Below are 16,942 nucleotides of genomic sequence, written 5' to 3' on the forward strand. Positions count from 1 at the left end.
ATAAAGATATGAATTTTAACATGGTTAATAATATTTATGGAAAATCTAAATATTGTTTTTTGAGAGGTCCTAAATATTGTTTTTGGGGACAGTTAAAATTATAAAATCAAGGTTCATAAAATAATTTGATGAAACTCCACTTACTTTTTTTTGGATTTGATGAAAATATTCTACGTAGATACAATTAATTTTGCGTATCATTTGAATCATTTCTCAGATGCTTTGATGCTATCTCTTTGACCAACCAAGTGTGCCTCATCATATCATATTGTTTTTAGGGAACAAAAACTAATCTAACCCAAAATGTAAATGATAATTCCTAAGTGCTTTTGTTTAAGAGAAAATAACTGATAATTCCTACGTTACATCCAGTAATTTGTAGCTTTTCTAGAGACGTGTATTGAAATTCAAAACTCAGATACGTGGTGATCTTATTTTGGACAAAAGATCAAATTCATAACCTTCCTTGTAGATATTGATGATCTCCATGGAAACAAAGAAGACAAACAATATACTACAGAAGTAAGAACCAACAATTCGGGAATATTTTCCATCACATTATTTCAGGGGTAACAATTCAATAACAAATCAACTGACAAAGTAGTGCCACTATCGCCTAACAAAATATTACGAATGTATATACAATTGAAACAAATTAGTTATCAAAATTATTGAAATGGCTTAACAAAATAATAATAATTATTATTATTAACGGTCTCTTGGTCGCGTTATTCATCATATCAAAATTGTCTAACTACATAGTAAAACCAAATTCACCTTGAAGGTGCCTCCGAAACCTCAAAACTGACTACAATGAACCCGCAGACTGAGCAAGATGATTAGCATGAATGCTGTTCCTCAGGCAGTTTCAACAATATTTAAGGACAAATAGTGACATCTGCAACATTTCATGAATTTGAATGGTTGTCAGTCAAATATGATTTGCCTGGTGAAAAGAATTCATTGATTCATAGCTTTTTCAAACTACAAATATACAGAGTTAGCTTCAGCAGATACGAAGGTATGGAATTGAAAGACCTACCGAAAACATCCAAAAAGATAGTGGCATACTGCAGCTATAAAACTGAGCTCACGAGGCAGAGCAATTTGTAATGAATCCACAAATGATGAAATACCGCGATGCTTCACGAGAACTATTGAGGTAGAGTTCTTCTATATCCACAATAATTGCTACAATTCATTAGCAACAACAAAGTACTGTGGGTTAAGCAGTAGCTGTACAATGTTTACTAGAAGAGAAATTCATGGACCTGGGAGAATCATTTCCTCTAACGACACGGTTATAGATAACCTTAAACGACTGAGAGCCATGAGGTCGAGTAAGCAAACTTATTGGCATTCTTAGAGTTTGCTTTCGGTTTCTTCTTCCCCGAATCAAAATGCTGAACGTTTTCTCATCATCCATGTTCATTTCACTACTGCTGGTGCTAATGTTGGAGCCAACAATTTGATTTGGCTCATTCCCAGCATTGTCGGTCCCAGGAAAATTTGGATTGCCATTTTCTTTTATACTTTCTGAACCAACTCTCGCCGTTTCATCTTCACTCATCTCCGATGCTGAAGTTTTTACCTCTTTATTCAAATCCCCGACCTTATCAATGTCATCAGGCAGAACTGAAGCTGGACTAGGACTTTCAACTGTATGAAACTGCACTTGAGGCTCTGAAATGATATCAGGGATTGGTTCAACAATAGGTACTGGACGAGGATATTCAACAGGATGACAACCAGTCCAAACAGCACCAGGACCAAACTTAGATATGACAGGATTCAAATTACATTGCCATGTAAAATGATTGGCATGAAAGCCACTGCTGGTTTGTACTGACTGAGGTTGAGTATAAGGAGGATACATGAATGGCAATGGTTGTAGCATGTTTGGTGTTGTTGGAGGTGACGGATATGCATGGTGAGGAGAGGAACACATTGGGTTAACAGCAGGTAGCACAGTAGCAGGTCCAGGGTGAACATTCATGTTTACTGGCCAGGGGCCAATAGCTGGAACAGGACCGGGACCAGAAGGATGAGTCATATTCATGGCAATAGGGGCAACACGTGCAATGGCAGGTGATGGGTTGAATGGAGCTGCTGATGCAGACAATTTCTTATACGAGATGCCCCCAGCTTGGCTTTGACTAGGTGATAATAAATTGACCCCTAAATCCTCACCACCATGTGGACTAGAATTTGTATTATCAGAAGGTTCAAAACTGCAAGGCAAATCACTTGTAACAAGTTCTTGTTTGTAAGATTCCATAGCATCTTCTACTGCATCAATCACTATGCCGCTATCAACAGCTCCTTGTGCTTCAACGTCCCCAGATTCAAACCCCTCAGCAGTTGCACAACTATCTTGCACAACTTTATTCAACTGAGTTTCTTCTTTCTTCTCAGTAGAAACTACAGTATCATCTTGTGAATCTTCTATAGAATCGGACAAAGAATCGTCAGACTTCTCTTTAAACACGTTATTCGCCTCTTTTGGGGTTGGATTAATGTTTCTATGAGCTTCAATATCTTCCTCTTCGTGTTTTCCAACATCATGTTCCTGACTAACAGAAATCTCATTTTGAGGATGATAGACCTGCAACTGAGAGATTGTCCCAGGAGGAGCCAAGGCTACTTCCTTGTATGAAGGACTTTTACCAAGACTAACTATAGAAGTCTTAACGGGATTAACCTCAATTGACTCAACTTCTTTCTCGCCCACAATTTCTAATGTCTCATTTGCAACAGTCTTAGAAGCAGATGGTGTAGACTTGACCCTGTACGCAACAGCCTTGACTGCTTTCCTTCCGAATTTAGCGCCTTGGCTGATGTTTACAGCACGATTATCTGCACCCCCATGGTGTATTGTCCGCTTCTTCAAGAAATAATACTTGCTATTCTGATTAGCACTCTTTACCGAAGAATGTTCAGTGCCAACTTCCGCATTCTTCTGGTAACTATAAACTTTGCCATGTGTTGACCGTCTTTGTCTCAGTCTCCGGCCATATGAACCAGCTGATCTTGGTCTTTGAACTGATTGCCATCCATCATCTCCATCGGGATGTGCTTCTGACAATAATTCATTAGAAGTTTGTGGCTTTTCATCTGAGATCTTTTCTAAAATTGGCTGTTCCGGATCAGGTGCCGAGTTGCTCTCATTCTCAGAATCTGCACTGCTTGCTGGTTCAGGTATATGTAGCTCTTCATCTGAAGCCTCTTTCTGAATTTCTTTTGAAGACTCATCAGAACTTACTGAGACATTGTTCTGGTAGGATATTGCCCTCACCTGACACATAATTAACAAACAAATATGATTTGAAGTACAAAATATGGGGAAGTATGCAAATCTCAGTTCTCACGTTAATGTGATGAGCAATTGCTTAAGCGCTAAAAAAATTGCATCCAGAAGGATTATTAAAGTGATCTTGAAGCACGTTCCATATTATTTACATCTCATTATAGTATAAAAAAAAAAATACAGAAATGAAGATGATTAAGTTGTATGTTCAACGTTACCATTTATTGTGTACACAATGAGTACAACAGTTATATTGATGGTTAGCCCTTTTTCAAGGTAGACCATTAGCCATATTTCTCTCGATACATTAGCAAATTACCGAGTCATACAACAACCAAACCTTATCCCACTAATTGGGGTCGGCTACATGAATCAAACAATGCCATTATGTTCTATCATATATCATATCCCTATCAAACTCATTGATCTCTAGGTCTTTTTAAATAGATTCTCTTGCAGTGTTTCTAGGTCCGCCTCTAGCGATTTGACTATCATCCATCTAATCTACTTTCTTTACTACAGAATCTACAAATCTTCTGTCTAGCAAATTACCGAGTCAGGTATATTATAAATCCCAGACTGCTACCTCTGTTCATCTTTCTCCACTCAGAAATGACGTTACCTATTTGAATTAGTATTTTGAAAAACAGCATAGGTAACTCCAAATTTAAGATTAAAGATTTGTTTTATTATTGCTGTCTGTATCAGACGGACTTAAAGCAATCCTTAAAGCAGAGAGAAAGAAATCATATTAGCCAGATAATAAGTTGTTTTGTTTACTTCGCCATACAACTTTAAAATATTTTCTCAATAGTCAACACACAATAGAATATCCCTTTGATGGGTTATGGACAAGTTAAAGAATAGCTCCACAATAAAAAACCCTAAAATGCCAAGACAAACATTCAGAGCAATATCAGAAAATGTATATTTAGACCGCAGGCAATAGCATTCATTAATTAGACAACTCTTATATAATTTTTTATCAGGTCTTAAAGAATCAAACTGATGAGAAGATTATCAAGTCCAGTAAATCTGGGGCACTTTTGTTACCTGGTTTCTTCTCTTTGCTGCTGCATCTCTCCCTTTGGCATCATGATTAGGATTAATGTAGTCGAGAAGATCCGACACACTGACAAATTCCACGGAAATATAGGAAATCATTACAAATGGTGTATGTGAATGTATCATATACAAATATCATATGCTTATCTATAAAAAAAATATACAAATATCACACACACACACACACACACACACACACACACACACACACACACAAATATATCAGTTCTTTTATTGAAATTACACACATCAATGTTGACAATTCAAGAGGATAACATAGCCCTCTACAAACGGCACACGCATAAAATAGGAGTTATGTTTACTTTGGGCACATATGACATGCACATTAAATTTTGCTCTTTTGCAATGTGTATGTTAAATTTTGCTCTGTTACAGTGTTTATGTTTGTACTGTGTCCCATGTATTCTTAGAATTGACACGAAATCATTTTCAAATGTCAAGTATATCCATGATTGCATACGACGTGCAAGAAATAATTTCTTCATTAGTCAAAAAACATTTAGATAGTTCTACTAGCCATAAAAACACCAAGAGAACTGTATTAACGACAGTCATTGACAACAGGCTTCAAAGACTGTAACAAACATTCATCTTAGAGTTACATATTACATTAACTGTAAAAAATTACTCCATCAAATAACACCAAGGGAAATTTCCACTACACTAGTACTTCCTGATGCAGAAACTAATCAATTAAGTATCAAATTCAAATCAAAATTTAGAGCATAATTTCACTATACCTTAGATGACCTTTGCTAGCTATTGATGCATCAGGTTTTCTCGTACCATTTCGAGCAGCTTCTTGCTGTTCAAAAGCCTTGGACTCAAAATACTCAAGCCAAGCTGCAGCGTCCTGTAGAATTCATCAAGAAACTATAGATTATGCAAAACGGTTATAATTGTGTGATACTTTGAGCAACACACAATGTCACATATATTCATAATGATAATGATGATTATGAGAACTATTCAAACATTGTCCTGTGACGCCATTTAAGACTTCAATCAACCAGCTTTAATATTGTCGATTACTAGTTTACTATTCAAACACTTCTTTGTGACATCATTTAAGAATTCAATATACTGACTAGAATACTGTTAACCACTATGTTCTGATCTATAATGTTTGATACTACTATATTTTTTAAACCAACTAGAGTTTGAAGAACATAGAACTTGCTTAATGTGACAATTTACCTGTGTTCGTAAGTCATCAGGGCCAAGCTTTGCCCGCAGAATTTGCAAAGTTGTTTGCTCATGCTGCACACTCAATGGATATGCTTCCATCAACGAGAGTGCTATTGCTATTGCATGGTAACTTGCAGCCGTCTGCAAATAACCAGCGTCCAAAAAAGATGCAAATGTTATACACAAATGAGAAGTTTTAGTACATAAGTAATACAAGCCTATAGGTTAATATTACTCTCCGGTCCTTGTTATAAGAAAATTTTCAAAAAAAATAAATAAATAAATAAAATTGGTCCTATTTATAGGAAAATATCACAACTTTTAAGGTGTAGTTATTGTTTAAAAGACTTTTCTATCCCTCATTTAATGCTTCTCTTTTTAATATTAGTTGGTGTATTTAATGTGTAATACAAGCCTATAGGTTAATATTAGTATTATTTTGCCTTCTTTATATATTTTGAGTTAAAATTATTATAATTGCCAAGAGTACTAAAATAGTAAAATCATCAGCATTTAATAGTAACGCAAAGTCAGCAATTTCAACCTACTAACTTCACTCGTTACTATAAAGCATATTATAACAATTATGTGTTATGAAATATTCAACATAGAATTTAAGTAAAATGTAGGATTACGGAATAAAAACTTCAAACTAAGGCAAAAACAGGAAATAAAATGAAATAAACTAAAACCTGAATATGATCTGCACCGAGTAATTTTTGGTTGCACTTTAATGCTTTGTGAAGATATCTGAGAGCAATGTGTACATTTCCCAGACCTTCCTCCATCATAGCAACATTAATGTAAGTTGCGGCAGTATTTGGATGAGATGGGCCACATGTCAGATGCAAAAGGTATAAAGCACGCTTCACATATCTGATTGCAGAGACGAGCAGTAAAACAATAAATCAGAAGAAAAATTGAAAATAACGCTGTTATTATCACAAAACATCGAAACTTGTCTTTACAATACTTTTGAAGATTAATTTAAATATAGTTCAATTGAGTAGGGAAATAAACCTAGACAGCCCTGTAAGATAGGACACAAGAAGTAAGGGTATTCAATCTTCCTCTTTTATAAACATTGTTTTCTCTCTTTATAAATTATTCTTCTTCAAGTTAAAAAATGTATAAATCAAACTTTAAAAACTCAGTTAAAACTATACACCACAACATTGTACAACGCTAAACATACTTAAGAGCCAGCTCTGTGTGTTGAAGTCTGTAATAGAAAACAGCAAGATCCCCATAGCTCTTCATGGTATCAGGATGATCCAGACCTAACTCTCTCTCATTAATATCCAAAGCTTTTTGTTGATAGATCGTAGCCTGAAATAAAGTAAGCAACTTAATGAACTGAAATCAAGGACTTGACAAAAATAGAAAAAAAAGATCAGATTTTTTGGTGTAGATGCATTTTTTAGACATATTGTTACTAGTTAATTTGTTAGGGGGAGAGGGGTTTGTTAGTCGCAGGGATCAAGCTCTGGACATCATATATAAATACTTCTGTGTCCTAACCCATACAACTGGACAACTTCAGGGATTGGTATAGATGCATAAAACTATGGGCCCGTTTGTTACGGATTAAAATAAAAGTGATTTTGATATAAAATAATTTAGAGATTATATTTTAGAGATTATATGAAAAATCAGAATCTATTTTGCGTTTGTTTACTGTAATAAAAATCACTTTTTTTAAACAAATAATCTAGTTTGTTTGGATACAACTATATAAAAGGGATTTTTTTGTTACAAAATTAGTTCAATCTTTTAAATTATATTTTCTCTCTCCTCTAAAAAAAATCTATTTTATTTTAAGCTGCTCCTAACAGCTTCTCATTTGAAGCTGTTTTTAGATTATTTTTAGATTCTGATTTTTTTAAAAATCTGTAACAAACGGATGCAAAACTCTTAAAAGTGATTATTTGTTTAAAAAAAGTGATTTTTTTCTTAAAAAAGCTATAACAAACGGGCTCTATATCTGAAATATATCTATGGTTAGATGAAATAATGTCTATCAATACCAAAACATTAAAGATTAAAATAAACCTGATTAAAGTCTCCGGTATGATATAAAACTACAGCAAGGAGGCTGTATGCTCCTGCTGTCATCCGATGGTAGGGACCACAAACAGCTACGAGCTTTGCAAGAGCCTGTTACCATAAATTAAAGCGGATAACATATGTCAATTTCAGAATGAAAGATATTGAATGTTGAAAAACTTTTTCAACAATTTGAACATTTCCAATCAAAAGGTTCAGGCTACAGATACCTTTGTCCCATAGGTAACAGCATCTTCAAGCTTTCCCTTGTCTAAAGCTGTTTTGGAGGACTCCAGAAGCTGCCTTCCATCTGCAGATGAGCATGCTGCTTGCTGCAAAGGATCAGCATAAGCAATGCACAAGTTAGGGCATATTCAATAATCTTCAGTACATTATGTCAGAGAACCTATGTTCAACATGTCTGCTACCTTGTGAACTGCGACCAAGCTGACAATATCAGATTTTTGGAAGGGAAATGGAGAATCCATGTCAAAGTCCCTTGGAACGAGCTCAATTCCCACCTAAAACAGAAAACGATGATAAGAAACAAACTGTCAATGATCGATAACTCATTGATTATTGATAATCTTAAGCCCAACCTATTGACTGATTAAGTCAGTCTCATGTTAATCTATATGTACCTGTATGCACATATGTTGTACAGGCAAACATGAATGTTTTCTAATAAAAAGAAGAAGAAAAAAAACAAGGACATACAACAGATATTAGATGTTCACAAAAAAATGCTATGAGAGCTGTTGCAGTTGAAGGGAGTGAAACAGGAAAACAGGTTCACTTGTTTCACGACAAGAGTGACATACTAGTTGTAGGATGAAAATAAGACCTTATGTCAATAAGGTAATAAAGGTAGCATATGAGCATGTAAAATCCACTCTTTCAAAAGCTCCGAATAATTACTTGAGGCTACGTCAACTTCACAGAGAAGTAAAATTCAAACTCATTTTCTTAAATGTGTACGGTGACAATATCAAAGTGTAAAATTAGGCTTACCTAATACCTCAGCAGGTCCCTATCTATTTTTATAGTAACTGAACTTATAACCAACCAACAAATACTTGCCAAAATGAATCACAAAATCTGGCACAGTATATTACTTCATAACAATGTAATCTGTAATGCAAGAGCAAGTTATAACAGAAACTACAGTTTTTATCAACTATTAACAATTTCCAGACTCCAGTACCTTGTGACACAAGCCGCGTAGAATTGCAAATTTCCTCACATCTTTATAGTTCAACCTGCTAAGATCCCAGTCAAATCTTTTCTTCAAAAACAACTCTAGCCATTTCCACACAAGAGGGTGGACATCAAATGATTTATCTGATTCTTTATTTTCAGGAACACCAAGCAGCAAGTTCAATGCACCGGCTATTGATGAAGCCATTTTCCCCTTGTCAACAACAGAAGAAATCACTGCCCTCAGGATGTGCTTGAAAGCTCGAACTATCATCTCATGAATGCAAAGTGATTGCACATGTGAAAGTTTTTCAGAAAGCTTGACCTGTGAAGATAAGCAAAATGCCAACATCATACAACATGGAAAAGCTCACATACAATATCATAAAACTAAAACAGAATCCCACACAAAACCTTCTAAAACATATGTGGCAGACAGTAAAAGGGAAACGACATAAACTCCAATGCAAATATAAAGCATTTTAGTTTGGCCAACATTTATAATCCCTAAAGGCACATTTTCAGAGCTAGTTATGCTATTTAAGATATGTCAATGAAATGCTAACATAAGCCATTTTGTGAATGTGGACTGTAGAAGAAGCATGAAAAAGAATACTCTATTTGATAACAAAGAGGACAAGTAAATAAAGTTTAGAGCACTGACAACATGTCCAAGAGATCGCATTCGTAGACCCCTAGTATGCATAAAATCAGTTAACGTGCGGCCATCAACTGGAGAGAGTTCCAATGAGCCAAAATCTGCTACCTGTATTGCATAATTAATATTATCATAAAAATCGCGAGGGTCGTATTAACAAGAAAGCCTTGCAGCCAACCAATGAAATAAAATTCTATAGTTACCAGTTTTGGGATAGCAACATCCATGTAATATTTCTGAGACAAGTCGATCAAATCTTGCATAGACTGTTAACAAGAAAAAATAGTTGGTTTAGACACCGGATGAAATAGATTGGTTTTGTTGTTATGGAACTTGAAAATACTTTGTTACACCAAGAGTATTTACCTTGCAGTGAAGTCCAGTTCCTGATTCTTTCAATCGGGTAAAAGCTGCCTCAGATAACATCCGTTTCAGCACAAGCTCATTCTCAACTGCTACAGTTTCATGCTGGGATTCACTTGAGGATAATGCATCATTTTCACCCTCGGGATTAGATTTTGAATGTTCAGATGCACAATTAGTGTTGGTTGAATCAGATTTCTTTTTATTATTCTTGAGGGCTTTGAGGGGTTTCCCAAGACCCTCAACCTTCATTTCATTGTTAGCCTTCTCCAAAGATGGTTTCTTATCTTTTTCTGTACTGTTTTGATCTTGCAAATGCTGTACCCAGCACGCTCCTAGTTCCCATCTTACAAAATAGTCTGAACTTAGTTCCTCTTCCTCAAGCTTAGCAAGGCTTTTTTTAATCAGCTTTTCCACAAAAGCATCAGTACCACCAAGCTCTTCACTCTCAAACATTTGTATCCCGTTCATCTGTTTATTGTTCTCTGGTAGGGATGTGCTGTGAAGACGAAATCTTAAACTGCAAGGAACAACAAAATAATTACACGCCCTATTATCATTGGATCTGGATAAATGAGAACTTACTCAACCAAAGGAAGCTAAAACAACTGTTATTAAGTTTCAAAAAATGCAGAAATAGAATCAAATCTATAAAAAGCCTTTTCCAGTTTTCCTACTAGATGAGATCAGTTAGATGTATAAAACAGCATCATAATGTATATCTAAAAAAAGAGAAACACAAAAGCTATAACCAAAAAATAACTGTAAGTCATCCAAACATTGAGGAGTACAGTACACTATGAAAATAAATCTCTACGTACAAGTGAGGAAAGCTCAAAACTTCATCAAAATAAACTCCCAGCAAAACTTCATGAAGTATATACAGTATGTAAAGCCGTTAACTAGAAAAATTGTATAATGCAGATAACAGAAGGGTTCAAGAACCTGTTAATATTTAGTGCGTTGGCACCACCCTCTGGCTGATCAAACACTTCATTATTTTGATGAAATGAAGAATTGGCATTGTCATTAGCTCCACCTTCAACTTTCACAACAACCACATAACCACAATATCTTACGTAAACAACACCTAAAGTGGTAATATCCTGCACAGTAAATGTGACATATATTAGTTCTATGAAAGCCAAAGTAGCATACAAAGCACCAATTTAACCAATCTTTATCTATATAAAAAAAATCATACGTGGGCAGCAGTATTTTCATCTGCAGTGATCCCTTTCAGTAAATTCCGTTCGACTAGATCCTTTTGATTTACTCCTGTAGCTTCAACTCCATCAATTTTGGAATCAATCTTACAGCTTGCGACAGAACCGTCTTTCAAGACTCTAACGCTCAAGTCACCTACTCTCTCACTGTAAATATCATTTTCTGCTGCTGAGCAGTTAAAACTGGGATCTTCCAAAACATGTTTAACAGCCCTAATTGCTCTGAAAATGGCAACGTCAACAAACAGGCTGTGCAGAAGAAATGCTTTTCTATCACGGCCTTGCCTTTCTTCTGCTGTCTTGCAGGGCATAGATGCAATAAAAGAAAACTTATTGGCCCAAGGAATCAAATCATACTCTCCGTCTCGTCCTAGACCACCACCATTTCCTCCCCAATTTTCATCCTCCACGGGAAGAGGAGGAAAAAATGATGGTGATTGTGCTGCAATAGGAGGAACAAGCCAAGTGTTCGATCTGAAGCCATATGGGAGATTTCCAAACTGAAGACAGAAAATGAGGCAGAGAGCATAAGTAAATACAGTGTTAGTTGCAACAAGCAGCATTTACATGTGCCAATCAAAGCCATTAACATGTTTTCTGCTTCTTTTACCTAGTTATGTCAAATTTTGAATTGTAGACAAGAAATGCAAAAAAACGGAAGTTGTTCAATACCTTGTTACGTTCTGAAAATGCCTTCAAGAGATCATCGTACGCCTGAAAATTGAGAAGAAATTTGTTAATTTTACAAAATTAGAATAGAGCAGTTCATGGGTTTATGCCTTTAATTTATTTTCTGGGATTTTTTTTGTTCAAATCATACAAGAGCACGGACATAATTTCGGAATCTGAAACAACGCGTGTCAAAACTTAAAATACCAAATTATATATTTGATTAGAACATTTGAAAATTCGATTACCAAGGAATAGAGACTTCACAAAGTCTAAGGATTGGCATTCGATTGTTGTTTTCTATATTTATATGTTTACAATTATTTATGTACCCAATGTGTCTATGATGTAGCACCAGGAGGACTATTAGCTAGTGTCTATCAACTTACAAGAATAGAGTATAGTTTCAAACATTAAAGCAACACAGGTTAACATTTAATTTTAATAGTAGATTATATACTTCACAGTAAAAGTTGTTTAAAACTAAATTAAATTAAAGAGACAAAAAGTGGAAAGAGCACAAACATTGTCAAAAGCTCTGCTAATCTGTCTCAGCAAATCAACAAGATTATGACACAGAATCCTCTGCTTCCCAACACTGTAAAACCCCTTTCTGCAAGCCTCAACGTGCACCACTTTCCCATTGCAAACCTTCACCTGAGAACACAACACAGCACAGCATAAGCATGTTTGGCAAAAATGGAAAAAATAAGTTTGGAAGAGATACATTTAATAATGGTAAATGTTCTCCTTAGCAAGTCCTATCTGCTTGCTTAATATCACTCGATTATTTTTTGACTCACTTATAACATTTTTTCAATACCACCTGAGATCAGTTTGAGTCAAAGACTTAAATATTGTTATCTTTAACTCTCTTTTTTTTATGTTCTAATACCCTACCCAAGAGCTAAAAATATTTATCAAAATTGTTTCTATCTTTAATCTTACTGTATAAATTACATTCTTTCTCAACCTTATGTTAAACTAAACAAAAAATCAGATCCAAAAAATCACATCATGTATAAAAAAAAAAAAAAAAAAAAAAAATAATAATAATAATAATAATAGTATATATTTTACTAAAACATAAAATATATAAAACTATTATTTCATTTATCTTATCACATTTCGTTTATATGAGTATGTCAAAATAGAATAAAATTAAAAAAATAAATAAATACTATTCAAATTTTCAAAGTGATGAATAAATAAAATATTAAAGGCGAGCAATATTTTTAAAATAGATAATATAAAATTCAAATAAATATGACATCTTACATGAGTAATATTCATTTAATCAATAACTATACTAAACATTTTAAAATTAACTAGCTGTTATGAATTAATATACCTTCCATTCCCTAAAAAAAATTAATTTACCTTCACTATTTTTTCATTTTTTGTTGATAAATTTCACTTTTCTTAAAGAATAATAAATTTTACTTAAACTTACTGTCAAAGCAAAACCACATCCCTAAAATCACTTTCATCCAAAGTGTTTGGTTTTACGTGGCAAAAAATTGATTTCAAATGAATTGATATTGGAAATATGATTATGATTAAAATTGAGATTTTGTTTTTTTGAGTAATTGATTAAAATTGATTTGAACATAAAGTAATTGATTTTGAAATACATCTACCTAAAAATAAGTCTAACAATAAATTTTACATTTTTGTCCAAAAAAATCACATTTAGAGGTAAAAACATTCAAAAATATAAATTCAAATCTAATTTTTAAAAAAAAAAAAATTAACATTTTAACATATTAGTTTTATGTTTCTAAATCAATTTTGTCTTTTGTTTACAAAAATATTCAAGTTTTCCTATTATGAGTAAAAACGAGAAACCAAAGTACCAAACATTCACTAATCAAATTTGAAAAAATTCAGACGAAGATGGACACGCGCGTGTTTTTAAATTTAACGCGCGACGAGAAATTGAAAAGGCGCGAAAAATACTTACATCGAGCGAGAAGAGATGATCCTCCTCCAATATCTCCTCCACGTTTCTCTTCGAAGCTTTCTTCACATCTGCACTCATCAATTCACACATGTAATCATCACCGAATCGAAATTCAAATTTCAACACATCAATCATGGAAATTGCACATAGAAATCAATGGACGAAATAGCGAAGAAGAAGAAGAAGAATTGTACATTGAAGAGGCGCAGTGAGATGCGAAAGAGAGAAAAACTCGTAGAAACTCTCGAGCTTAGGACATGAGTGGCTAATCTCTCCGTCAGCGTCCGCCGCCGCGGAAGCTTCTTTCTGCAATTGCTTCGCCGGAGGCGGTTGAGATTTGGTCGACTTCGCCGCATTCTTCGGCGGAGACGACGGACCGAAGCTGGTGGTGCATGCAACGATGTCCAGAAGTCTTCGCACGTGTGCCACCGCTGCATCTGAATCGTAATCCTCTGCAAGTGTAAAATGTAGAAGATTAAGTAAACGACGTCGTAACCGTTTTTCTTATTTTACAATAAAAATTGAAGAGAGAGAAATGAACCTTCAACTAAAGTGAGGAGGCATGGCTTCAGTGCGGACACATCTACCGTATCCTTCAAACGTACACCTCTTATCTGTATTATCATTATCACATAATAAAGAGTTCTATTATCAGTTATCACAATCAAAATATAAATATTCAATATAAATGAAATTTTATAATTTCATTCTATGTAATTATATATTATATTTATATTTATTTGCTCTTTTTTTTTTGTTATAGTATTCGTAGGAAAAACCAGTTTCTGTGTACATTTGTTATTTTTATTACCTTGAATTTTTAAGAAAATTAGATGAGTTCATCTAGAACAAGATTTTTAATCCAAGGTTCTTTTGTATATTATATATTGGAATTCATATATAAATTATTAATCTCCAAAAAAAAAATTGTAAGTGCATGATTAAGTATCATTCTATATAACTGACAAAAAGTCGTTATCTATATTTTTCATGAGGTCGATATTTATACTTAGAAAAATAAAAAATAGGTCGATATTTATTTGAGCTTAGGTCGATACTTTCTAGAGAACAAATATACATTTAAATTTATTCTTTTTTATTTATGTTTTTCTTAGATGACGATTGGTGTTTTTCACTGGCTACCAGTTTCTATGTTTGTCAAAGAAAAGTCAAGTAGTTTGTTTGAATTTACAAAATACCACACACATGTGTAACACATAAGTTACTTCAAAAAAAAAATGTGTAACACATAGGTGACATAAAAATGTGTGAAAAAATTTTAATTTTAAATTAAATAATATAATATTTAATTCAAGTTTGAAAATCCTTATATTGTATCGTTAAATTTAACATTTTTTATCTCAATGATAAAACGTTAAATTAAAAATGATATAGTATGAATTATATATGGTACTACACAATTTTCACCTCATGTGATAGTGAAAAGTTGGTGATGTAACACGTCTCAGTATTCACCGATAAAAGCCGACGAACATCTATTATTCTATCCGTTGATATCCCCTGCTTCAAAATATCAAAAAAATCATTTAAATATAAAGTTTGTATCAATTAAATTAAAAATAACAAATACTATAATAAAGTCGTGAAAGCTAAAGCAACTTGAAAATGAGAGAAAACCCAAATTCTTCATGGTAAGTGAAACTATTCACCAATTCAAACAACATAACAGAAAATTGCAAAATTGGGTTTGTTGTTTTGTTGAAAACAGATACATTCATATTTTGTCTCCATGTTATATCGTCAAATTATCATTCCATAGCCACACACTTTGTATTCTATGGACATTAATTATCATGTGCATGCTTCTCTGTATCATCAACCAAAAATAACCCATAGAAGCATAACACAAATGGTGACAAGATTATAAATATAGCTAATGGTTGAATTTAATTATTAATAATCTATCTATGAGGTATAAAAGTTCAGCACTAATAGCCACAATTTAGTTAAAATATGAGAAAATAACAAAAACTTGCATAAAGTTGTTGACAATGCACAAAAATAATAATAAGCTATTAGAGCAAGAACCATGGCACTTATACCAAATTAACTATTTTTTTAATCTCTTCCCAAATTAATTAATAAGCTAAAACAAACCTTGAGAACAACACTAGTTTCATCTGGAAGGTTCACTGTGATATCCATGACAACAGGAAGAACTGCAAAATTACAACTAAGTTAAGTAAATGATTATTTAACAAAGCTTTCAAATATAGTACTTATATTATAACTTAATTAATTGTATAAGAATAATTCAGAATTAGAAATTTTGTTACCTTTCTCTTCTTTCTTCTTCTTCTCTCCCTTGGCCTTTCCACGACTGTATCTTGGGGCCATTTTCAATTCCTTTGAGATTGAAATAAGAAAAAATAGAAATTAAAGATTTATAAGAATACACAAATGCATAAGTTAAGATAATTTACACATTAGAATTACTATATAAGGTAGAAATATATTTATTTATTCACTATATGTTGCACATAGAACAAATTAAAGGTTATCTAGAGAATACTTTAGAGGTGCAAAGGAATTTACCAAGCAGGTGCTTTAAATGAACTTTGAGGTTGAAGATGACAGAAAGAGAAAGAGAGGGGGGTTTCTTTAATGTGTTATTGAGGTTATTGATAAGAATATAAAGTACAAAGTGAAAAAGAGTGATAAATGAGGTAGGTTGAGAATGAAGATAATGAAGTATGCAAGAATGTGGAAAAATGATAGAGGAAGAAAAATAGGAGAAGGAAGCAGAAAGATAATATAGAGGAAAGTGTGGTATGATAAGGAAGGAAGGGCTGAGATTCAATGGTCAGAATCATAGATTGGCATTTTATGGCAGCTTGCTTATAACAGGTTAAGTATCAATTTGCAGGGTATATCATGTATATATACACCTATACCTTCATTTTCATTTTTAGTTTAAATTTTTATTTTTATAAAAAAATTAAATAAAATAAGTTTAATTGTGATGTACCGTCGGTGTAAACTAGTTTTACATTGATATTTAATGAAAACTCGTGATGTTACCTATTTAAATGAAATGCAAAAATAATTGCAAAATATCATATTTTCATTAGACGTTTGTGTACGACTAATTTACATCGACGGTGCACTTTTTCTTTTATTTTTTTCAAAATTTAGAATTTTTTGTTTTTTTATTATATTTTTCAAATCCAATAGCTGAAGGAATTAGTGGTGATGAAGAGGGGACCACGTAGTATAGA

The 16,942-nt window shown here is 33.3% G+C and overlaps 1 protein-coding gene across 4 annotated transcripts; it reads right to left on the reverse strand.

Moving 5' to 3' along the window:
- Positions 1-536: 536 nt before the first annotated feature.
- Positions 537-16,440, reverse strand: LOC146897532 (Tetratricopeptide repeat (TPR)-like superfamily protein). 4 transcript variants are annotated; one of them, XM_085734049.1, is made up of 26 exons: positions 16,260-16,440; positions 16,001-16,070; positions 15,822-15,883; positions 15,132-15,224; positions 14,245-14,317; positions 13,898-14,155; positions 13,704-13,771; positions 12,266-12,397; positions 11,744-11,785; positions 11,050-11,571; positions 10,791-10,951; positions 9,849-10,365; positions 9,686-9,748; positions 9,489-9,590; positions 8,832-9,149; positions 8,056-8,148; positions 7,858-7,959; positions 7,634-7,738; positions 6,777-6,910; positions 6,274-6,457; positions 5,591-5,722; positions 5,134-5,246; positions 4,361-4,439; positions 1,272-3,295; positions 1,043-1,173; positions 537-898 (listed from the first exon to the last, which is right to left on the reverse strand). In XM_085734049.1, exons 2-25 carry the CDS (start codon positions 16,059-16,061, stop codon positions 1,155-1,157), a joined length of 5,457 nt encoding a protein of 1,818 aa, XP_085590175.1. In that variant the 5' UTR covers positions 16,062-16,070; positions 16,260-16,440; the 3' UTR covers positions 537-898; positions 1,043-1,154. The 4 variants fall into 4 exon arrangements, with proteins under 4 accessions (XP_085590175.1, XP_085590174.1, XP_085590173.1 ...); XM_085734048.1 differs by having other exon boundaries at positions 15,132-15,227; XM_085734047.1 differs by having other exon boundaries at positions 1,043-3,295.
- Between the last annotated feature and the right edge of the window lie 502 nt (positions 16,441-16,942).

The sequence above is a fragment of the Medicago sativa genome, chromosome 8 (genome assembly GCF_051527215.1).
Source record: "Medicago sativa cultivar Bolivia chromosome 8, Bolivia_mono, whole genome shotgun sequence".
NCBI lineage: Eukaryota > Viridiplantae > Streptophyta > Magnoliopsida > Fabales > Fabaceae > Medicago > Medicago sativa.